At 41.5% G+C, this 9,949-nt stretch overlaps 1 protein-coding gene across 1 annotated transcript in view; it reads right to left on the bottom strand.

Moving 5' to 3' along the window:
* Positions 1 to 1,241: 1,241 nt before the first annotated feature.
* FAM20A (FAM20A golgi associated secretory pathway pseudokinase) overlaps positions 1,242 to 9,949 on the bottom strand; it is a 64,201-nt gene continuing 55,493 nt past the window's right edge. Inside the window, exons 7-11 of the mRNA XM_036754423.1 lie at positions 8,653 to 8,833; positions 7,840 to 7,949; positions 4,651 to 4,732; positions 3,627 to 3,686; positions 1,242 to 1,930 (exon numbers count right to left, since the gene is read on the bottom strand). Of these exons, the coding sequence (XP_036610318.1) occupies positions 1,666 to 1,930; positions 3,627 to 3,686; positions 4,651 to 4,732; positions 7,840 to 7,949; positions 8,653 to 8,833 (698 nt within the window). The 3' untranslated portion in view covers positions 1,242 to 1,665. The remainder of the gene's footprint in view (positions 1,931 to 3,626; positions 3,687 to 4,650; positions 4,733 to 7,839; positions 7,950 to 8,652; positions 8,834 to 9,949) is intronic.

The raw sequence follows: 9,949 nt of genomic DNA, 5'->3' as shown, positions 1-9,949 counted from the left end.
AAAGCATACAGATGAGATAAATAGGAATGATGACTAATGAACTAGGAAGCGTTGTAGAATACTAATGTCTCAGATGCTCAGAATGAAGCTATTTTATAATTAATGTGGCTAGAGTAAAAATAAAAGAAACCTTGATGAATAGCATGAAGCAGTATTGACTTGTGACAGACTCCTAAGTTGTGTGTGCAGGGAAAAAAGTACCCCCTCACACACCTTGTTTTGATAGTTGAAGGTAATGGCTCACACTAGGAAGATTGTGACATTCCTCAAAAAAAGTTTGTCTTTTGAGTCTTCCCTCAGTTCTGCCTTTCAGGGCCCAGATGGGAAAACCGTTTAAGCATCTGAAATCATCCTACCATACATTCTTAATAGCCTGTCGGAACAGGAAAAGAATTTGTTAGTCTCATTTGTCAAGTGATGACACTTTAGGATAGATTTCGGTGTGGTACGTTAAGCAATTGCATTTTAAGTCTTTATTCTGGAATGAGACTAACCCCAGTTAAAGAATTTCAGACTTTAGAAAGAGGGTAGAGAGGTATTAGGAAATCACAGTATGCCTACTTGTGTGGCAGGCCCGTCCTGAAGATAACCCAATTTAGACCATTAGGGTGGTTGGGGGGACATGATCAGTTAGTCTCTCTGAGGAGGAGTTTAGGGACTAACCCAGCTGTGGTTAATGAAAGTCTTTTGGGAGCTGCTAGGAGTATAGGAACACACAATCCACGATCGTCGTCTAGCAGACTCAGGCTTTCCCTGTTTGTGCCTGGGTTAGTTCCCTTTCTTTTCTGTATCCCAAGGCTCTCGTACATATTTTGTCTTGCGGAATATTCAGCGTTAAATACTGTCTAAAATAATGTACTTTTCCCTTTTCTGATGTCCAGAAAGATTCTTACTGTATTTTAAACCTACCTCACAGGGTTGTTGTGAGGTTAAATGTATGTAATGCTATTTGCAAACTTTAAAGCTCTCTATAACTGTTGTTATCTCTGCCTCTGCTAACAAAGCTTCTGATAAAGTGTGTCTTTGGAATGCATTGAGAGGTTATCACTTTTTTAATTGAGCTCTAAAGGTGGGAAGGAGGGTAAAGAACCTGAAGTCTTACTCTAGTTGGATGGCTCCACGTTGCCAACTTTTTATTTTAACCTACCTTGGGTATCCTGTGAATTTTTATTAAAGCTGGACAATGCATTATTTTTTTTTATCATTCCCAGAATCAAAACTAGAATCTGAGGGAGTAAGTGTACACTTAATTTGTTGTCTTTTTATTCAAAGCCTCTTGTTTGTGTTAATTCCCTTAACCAGGAGTCAAGTGTCAAAACTCTCAAAACCTCCATATGAGGATAACTGATTTAGACCCATTTCTCCCCCGGGGTTCATGCCGTATGTTAGCCCAAGGGGCAATATTGTGAGCTCTGTGGAGTTCCTGCTGTCTAGGGAAAATAAGGCAGCAGCTTGCCATAGAAGTATTGCCTCAGAGTGAAGTTCAAAATCAGGAGACTTTTGTTGCTGCATTGGAATCAACTGAGCTCGTGACTCTTTTTTTGAGACTGTGATGTCTCAGCATGGACTAGCAATAGAGGCAACAGGTGAAACTGATAATTAGTCCACTGCCTGTCTCCTGGGACCTTTTCTTAAATCCGATGTTACCACTTTTACCTCCAGCCCCTAGCTTGCCAAATGTATTTGGTCAGAGTTTGGGGCCAAAAGTTCTGATGGTTCAGTGGCTATAACATTCTGCTCTCCATGAAGCCCTATGCACCCTTCCACTGTCTTTAGGATGATTTGTAGTCTCCTGTCCAGGGCAAGAAGGTGGGGCTCTGTGAGGACTGGAGAGAGTTGGTCTTCTTGAAGTGACTCCCTCATCACGTCACTCAGCCTGTAGTCTGGATGGGCCAGCAGCTGCAGGTGCAATAGTGTTTTCTTTTTTATCCTGAAATGACAAGGAATTATGGGGGGGGGGGGAACAAGCAAAATTATAATTTTTTTTAGTATCCACACTAGCTCATCTGCCTGACAAATGTTTTAAGAGACTCCCCTCTCCCAAGACACATTCTGGTGAAAACTACGCAAAAGGAGAAGATAGGACAAATGTAAAGCTTACTCAAATTTTCAGGACTTTTGCCCACTTTTTTGTCCTTTCCCTAAAAGAACTTTCTGGTCTTTTGAATATTGCAGATAAAAATATTGCACCAGAAGTTCTTAACCTTTTTTATGTCATGGACCTCTGGTTGTCTGGTGAAGCTTGTTACCTTTTCTCAGAATAAGGTGCTTAAATGGACAAAATTTAAAAGGAAACCAATTATATCAAAAACCAACGATCAAAACATTTTTTAAAAGTTCATGGATCCCCAGGTTAAGAACCTCTGTACCAGACAATGTGTGTATATGCTACCCGTTGCTATAATGTCAGCAACTACTAAACTCAAACCAAATTCAACATGGGCTTTGGTACCCAGGAGCATTCCAAGATGGCTTAGTACTGACTTGGGAAGAGATGTAGAATAGGTAAAATGGTGACTCCAGCTTTTGCATCTTAGGGCATTTTTTTGGTTTGTTTTTTAAAGACTCTCCCCATTTCACCAAGGCTGGAAATGCAGGAGGTATTCACAGACTCAGTCCCACCACTAATAGGCACAGGAGCTCTGACCTCCATTTCCATTAAGGACTTCTTTCTTTTTCCTTAGGTAACCTGGTGGCCGCCCCCCCACCCATTTCTGGCGCTTCATAATATTAAAACCAAACAGTGGACACGACACCAAATCAACATAACCCACTGTAGCTTAGAACTTCCAAGCTTGAGATCCATGAGCCTCATTATTCCCAGTAGCTGGGATTACAGGCACGGAGAGCAACACATTTTCTCCTACATTATTCCTTTTCACAAGGTACTGTGCAGGGAGGGATCTGGACTATATTCCTTGGTTCCTGGGCTTGCTGAAATTTGTTACCTGTGATCCACAAACAGAAATTGCCTGTCCTGATAAGATGAAGGGTAAAGTGAGGGTCGAGGTAGTGGTATGAAGATGAAGATTTAACTTAGCAATACTTGATCAAGGACTTCGATTACTTATTTGAAAAGTCAGCTGGAAATGGGGCAGTTTTGCTAGGTATATGAAATCTTTTTAGCTGAAGGGAGGACAGTTTTATGTGTGTAGCTCAAACACAGAAAGTGTCATGGATTCGAAGTAGTTATTATCCAGAGAGAGACAGTGGCCAGGCAAAACCTGTCAAAACTGCCCTTTAATTTGACTCCAGTCACCTTTTAGAAGAATTTAATTTAGGGCAGTTGTTTAGGATGGAAAGAACAAAGCTTATGACCTGACCTTTAATGCTGGGAAAAGCAGTGGGCTTGTTGATAACATTAAACATTTTCTTGGTGTCCTTAAAGTAGGTGATCGAGTGTTCTAAAGAACTGACAAGTGCCTGCTATTGTGTCTGGCACTGGGCTCAGCGCTTTACAAAAAATGACGGCTGGTGATGTAAAGTGTTTCTGCTCAATCACCGAAGGGAAAGGCAGGAAAGCTTATTGAGCTTCCCCAAATCTATAGGAATTAATTCTGGGTTTCAGAGGCCTCCTGGTTACCTGTCCTGGCGCTTAACTGCTTAGAAGATGAGAGAAAACTTACATGCAGCACTGGGAAAGGGGTGAGAGGATGGAGAGCTCGTCATGAGAATGTCGTCCAAACCTAAGAGAAGATAATTGTGGGTGAATTAGGATTCCCTGGGGATGTGACATCATGATAGAAGTATTTTTCCCCTCCTCACCCTTTCTTCCCTCAGCTTTTTTTTTTTTTTTGGAGACAATCCAGGTTAACTGACTTGCCCAGGGTCACACAGCTAGTAAGTGTGTGGGGCTAGATTTGAACTCAGGTTCTTTCAACTCTTGGGCCGAGCCTTACTAAGTCGACACACCAGGGGGAAAAGTCAGTAACCAAGTTATGTGGCTTTTGGTCCTTGCTTTTTTCTACTAAGGAAAGATTGAAACATGAGTCAGGATATCCAGATGGCCAAGCTGATGTGGAGACTAATCTTGAACAGAAACTGTACTCACTGAAATTAAAAGGCAATTCCCAGCTTGTCATTAAAAAAACAAAACAAAACAAAACCTAAGGGAGTGAGAAATACAGAAATCTATGAGAGTTAAACTACCCTATAGAATTTTACAATGAAAATAGTAATTAGAAATCCATACCCACCTCCCACCTCTTGGGGAAATTAGACTTCACAGGTTGGAGGGACAATACTTGGTCCTTTCTCCAAAGAACTTGGAAAGAAAGAAGGGAATGAAAAAAAGGGAGTGAAGAAAAGGAGAATGGGAGGAGCGAGGACCTCTGAGCCTAGGGGATAGTTAAGGTATGCTGCCATATAGGAAACAAAATTGGACTCAATATTCTTTTAAATGGAATATTTTTAATACTAGAAAAATCTTTACTAGAGTGTGGAGTTATTGGAAGCTACAAAACCTCTAGTGAATGGTAACCCACAGAGTGCAGATTAGGGAAGAGCACACAAATGCCTTGTCCTTTCTCTGGTGAGACTTAGGGAATTCTCAGAATTGCTTGAGGGTATATTTTGGTGTGGAGCAGAGAAGAGGATTCTTTTTTGGGTGGTGGGGAGGGGAAGGAAACGGACACAAGGGATGTCTCTTACCCTCTGGCATTATCCAGGTGAATGAGGAACCCATCATCCCCAAACTTAGTGAACATTTCATAATGGTGACGGTCCATGTTTCCTATATGGAAAGGGAAGAAAGACATCAGGTCGATCTCCTGACCACTCATTTCTCTCGATGAAGAGGGGCAAATAGCAGCTCCAAAAACTGCAGTTTGACCCAACCCATGGATATAGAACTGAATCCAGGGCAATGAGACAAGAGATCCTGAGGCTGTTCACAAGGGCAGCCTAGCTAGAGGTGATTCAGAATGTGGGCTGTTTTATGAAAGAAGCCTTCAGGTGCCATATAACCATCTAGGTTTTTACCAGTCAACAAAAAATATCCCTCCACCATACTGAGTCATTTCTTTCTACCTTCCCTGGTTTCTTCAGCTAAAAGAACACCAGGGTCTGCCTTCAGCAGATACAAAAGTCCTTGGAAAGTCAATTTATGGTGTGGGATAAAAATGAGATACAGGTTTGCGGCTTATTTTTTTTGGCTGACTGCCTGATTGCTTGGTACTTGGTCCCATGAAGGTTAATAGTGTGTTTATCTTCACCCTCATGTCTACCTCTTGACCTTGGGCAAATCAGTTTCCTCTTTGGGCCTCAGTTTTTTCCTCTGGAAAGGAGTCAGGCTAGATGACATTTATTGTCTCAGCTCCAAATTAATAATCCTACTTCACTTATATCTCCTATTTCCTCCTATGACTCCAGAGCAGAGGTTTTCAAACTTATTTGGTTTACCAAACTCTTTTAAAAAATTACTCAGTGCCCCCCTAGAAATCTTTCTTTAACCCTTTAATAGTTTAAAAAAATTGTGTCATTTCAAAAAAATTTATTTTTAAATGATGCATCTTAAATTTAATAATTTATTGTAAATTTGTGGGAATTTTTCCTGCATTGAAATTTTGATGACACAATATAGCATCATGTAACATATAGTATTGTATCATAAACAAGTCATTACATGCACATATTCCTGCTGATGCATGCTGGACTTCCTGACAGTGCATGACACCACATTTGCCTGCCAACACTTGCTTGTTAAGACCTGTCTGTGGACTTGACCACTGATGGGTTATAACTTGTGTTTTGTGTGCTTATTTGGAAAATAATGTAATCACTATAACTTTAACTGTTACACAACAAATGAAATGGAACAGTTTCCAAAATTTTCTTCTCTTCTTTCCTTATGCTTCCACTGCTCCCCCATTTTTATCCAATGGCCTCCAAATACACCCAAGGCTACTACCAGCCCATCCATCGTTCCAGTGCCCCCCAGGGGGCGTTATTGCCCACTTTGGGAACTAATGCAGAGCATGGTGAGAAAATGGAGATGCAACAACAGTAGGACTGAGGCTTAGTTTCTTTTGCTTGTGAACTTGGCCTTGCCTCTTACTCTGCAGTTTTTAACACCTCCTATGGATGTTGCCCTTTCTGCTTTTCAAAGTACTGTCACGTTCAGGATTTCATTTTACTCTTTGAGGGAGGTGGGCTAAGCATCATCATCCTTTTCTTTTTTTTTAAATTCACACCTGGGAGGCTCAAAGACCCTGAATTTGGTGACACATGGGCAGGAAGGAGTTGATCCCTATTATTGTGGGCATATGTTAATAACTTTTTGGATTTCCTCCATGCCTTTTAAATTAAAAAAAAAAGTTGCCCCGAAGATCACAGAGTACACTGAATTCTATTTTCTAGTGGCTTTATAACCTACTATTGAATTAGAAAGTAGGGACTGAGGTTATGATCTACATGTTGCATGCAGGGATAGGGTTATGTGAAGAGGCTTAGATATGCTCAGTAACTTACCCAATGTCACGCTGCAAGCCAGCAGCATAGCAGGTTTAGGCCCTAGGCCCAAGAGTTACCTACTTGAGAGGCAGCACGAAAGACACCGGACTTGGAGCCAGAAAACCTGGGTTTGGTGCCTGGCTCCTGTACTACCTATATGTCCTTGGACAAATCATTTAGTCCCTCTTAGCCTCAGTTTCTTTATTTGTAAAATGGAGATGACAACACCTGCCCTGTCTACCTCATAGGATTATTGGGATCAGAAGGGGCAATGTTTGTAATGTCCTTTTAAGCTATATAGTATTATCTACATAAAACACTTTATATGCACACATGTATATGCATACATACATACGAAGTATTTCTACATGTAAAACTTATGTTTATATAACATAAAGCTGTGTATGTGTGCAAGTACACATACACATAAATACAGTTAAAAGGTTGGTTGGTTGGTGGTTGTCCTTCATTCTCAAAAAAGACCAAAATGAAAGCTTATGTTAGAGTCAAGTTATAGTGTGTCTGACTGCAGCTGACCAGACCAATATGAGCTTGGAATGCTCTAGCCCAGGTTGGGCACAAAGAGTCCATGTGAACATTTGGGGTGGATTCTCTGAATTTTCTTATTTCACGTTTCCTTTGAACTACTTCAATTCTGCTGTGCTCATAGAGGGCAGCACATTCTCTGATGAGAGCATGCCATAGTGGGCGGTCCTGTACCAGTGTCTCCTATGTCATGCAGTTAATTCCAAAGTTCTTAAGAGCAACTTTGAAAGTGTCCTTACATTGCTTTTTCTGACCACCATGTGAGAACTTGCCTTGTGTGAGTTCTCCATAAAATAGGCTATTTGGCAAGCATACATTTGGCATTCGAACAGCGTGGCCAGCCCATTGGAGTTGTGCTCTCTGCAGTAGAGTTTGAATGCTTACGGTTAAAAGGTACATTATAAACTTTGCCCCCGTGTGATCCTGGCAACACTGGAAGGTATACAGGGCCGGTATTGTCATCCTCAGTTTACATAGACACGTATACACACATATCTACACACACACACTTATGTGGGTACACACATTTGCAGTACACACATACACATATATATGCATGCCTATTTTATACATGTACACACCTATTTGCCTCAGACCTGTGGTTTCATTGGTTTAGGTAATTCCTAGTCTAGAAACTCAATGTCAGCAAGTCTTAGATAACTTCTAATTTGAAAGCGGTGCCCTGTGACTGAGAGGTTAAATGCTTTGCCCATGCTTATGTAATTAAGTATGTGTCAGGGGCATCACTTGAACCCGAATCATTCTGACTCCGATGCTATTCCCCTCTCCGCCATTCCACGCTGCTTCTTCAGGTGCTATTTAATTGTGATTATGTTGTGTTACCTATTAAGAAGTCAAAGATGGCCATGTCGATGATGTTGAGGAGTCGATTGCTGCTATTATAAGGATAAGTTTGCTTCACTGAGTCACAATACAGTGGATTCACTTCCCACCTAAGGAAAAGAAAAAGGTCCAGAGATGGTCCCAGAGCCCCTTCTATTTCCCTCGTTTCCCCATTAGATCCATTAATCTCCCTTTGGGCGTATGGCATTTTTTCAGTGAAATATGGGCTATTCAGGCATAGCCAAAGAGCCAATTGCTAAAGACCTAGGATGATTACTTAGGAGGTTATGGATCTATTTGCTGAGAATAGACCCTGGTCTGGAGCATAGAATAGAGACCACATCAGAGAGGCTGTTACAAATCTCTTTCAGCCTGTCAATGCATGGATAGAGTAGATGTGGGGGAGATGCACAGATTAGTGGCAACCTTGGAAGATAACTGATGTGGGATAGTTGGAAATTGGGCAGAGAGAAGAAAGACCCCATAGGTCCACTAAGGCAGTTTGGCAGCAGGGATAGACGCTGAACCAAGGCAGGTGATAAGCCAGTCTGGTCCTGAAGCAGTGTCACAGTGACTGGGACATAGTAGATGCTTAATAAATGTTTATTGATTCATTTATTAAGGAGAAAGGGATGGCTCTTAGGGGCAGCTTTTGAAAGTAAGAGACAATTCTAGCCATGGGTCCTACATTTGGTGGCTACATTTTGCTAACCAGGACCTGGACTACAAGAGTATATGACAAGTATTGTAATTAGGACCAATAGGCTAACTCCATCCATCTGCTCCAAATTTTCAGCTCCTGTAGGGACTTACTCCTCTTTTCCTGCCAGCGAGTAAGATCGGATCCATGGGCTGGGCACAGACAGTCTTGGGGCCAGGTTGAGAGATGGCAGGAACGCTGAGAGGGAGCCCTCCAACAAGTGAGGGTTGCCACAGACAGCATATTCAGTCTTGCACATATAAGGACACTTAGCAAAGAAGCACACATTGCTGGCTAGATGATGGGGGAGGAGAGAAAGCAGGAACACAAGGATGGGTTTAGTAGGACACTGTCTTTGTAGCTGCAGAAAATTGTAAATTCAGTAGAGTTACATATACAGACAGTTCTTGCTTTATATAAATGAGCATTATGTACTTTATGTAAAGGATTCTGAAAGAAATCCACATTCCAAAAAACTACCTCTGTTAACTTTACTGTACAGTACTGTGCTTTCTCTCTCTCCACTCCTGCCCCTTTGCTCTGTGTTCCATGCCCCCCCCAAAAACCCTTAAGAAACCCCAAAACTAAAAAAAAAACTGTGAGTGAAAGCAGAATGCTGGATGGGGGTTTGGTTTGAGACCTTCAGCACTGGGAGAAGTGACTTTTTCCCCACTCTGCCCATCTACCCACATGTCTGGTCCCCACATATGTATCCCTCCCCTGGCACTGTGTGTTCTTCCTCTCAGTTATGGCCAGTTCCCCCATCCATTCTTCCCCGTGTTCTCCCTCCTGCTCTTGTTTCTCTGTCCCTGGCCCCCATGTGTCCTCGAACTACATTACCAGCTGACTGATTCCACAGGCCTGTTGTCCCCTTCCTCCCTCCTTCCCTTCTCCATAGCCTTGGGAAAGTTAGCATAATGTAAAAATTATTTTAGTAGAGATCTGCAGAAGGTCCCTCTATGTAAATTGAGAACTGTCTGAATTATCAAATGAGATAACCTATGTAAAGTGCTTTGCAAATTTTTCATATAAATGCTAGCTAATATTAACTATTAGAAAAGGGGGAGAGCAGATGGAAAAAAAGAATAATTCCATTCTCCAGCTTGGGGGGGCGGTGTGTGCTAAGTAAACTAAAGTTTTTTTTTTTCGTTTTTGTTACAGAAAATAAATGAAATTTACAAATATTTCAAGAACCTCTGATTTGGCTGTGGTGGTACTTCTATTACTACGCACATCTCCACTCTCTTATACCTTACTAGAACATGCAATCATAAATTTAGAATTGGAAAGACTTTAGAGGTCATCTAGTAAAACCCTTTGTTTTTCAGATAAAAAAACTGAGGCCCAGAGAGGTGACGACTGACTTGCTCTAGGTCAGGGCTGTCCAACCTTAGTTTTTTATTGAAACAG

This window comes from Trichosurus vulpecula, chromosome 4, assembly GCF_011100635.1.
Source record: "Trichosurus vulpecula isolate mTriVul1 chromosome 4, mTriVul1.pri, whole genome shotgun sequence".
Lineage (NCBI taxonomy): Eukaryota > Metazoa > Chordata > Mammalia > Diprotodontia > Phalangeridae > Trichosurus > Trichosurus vulpecula.
The sequence above is the reverse complement of the archived record's forward strand: the minus strand, read 5'-3'. Positions and strand labels throughout refer to the sequence as shown.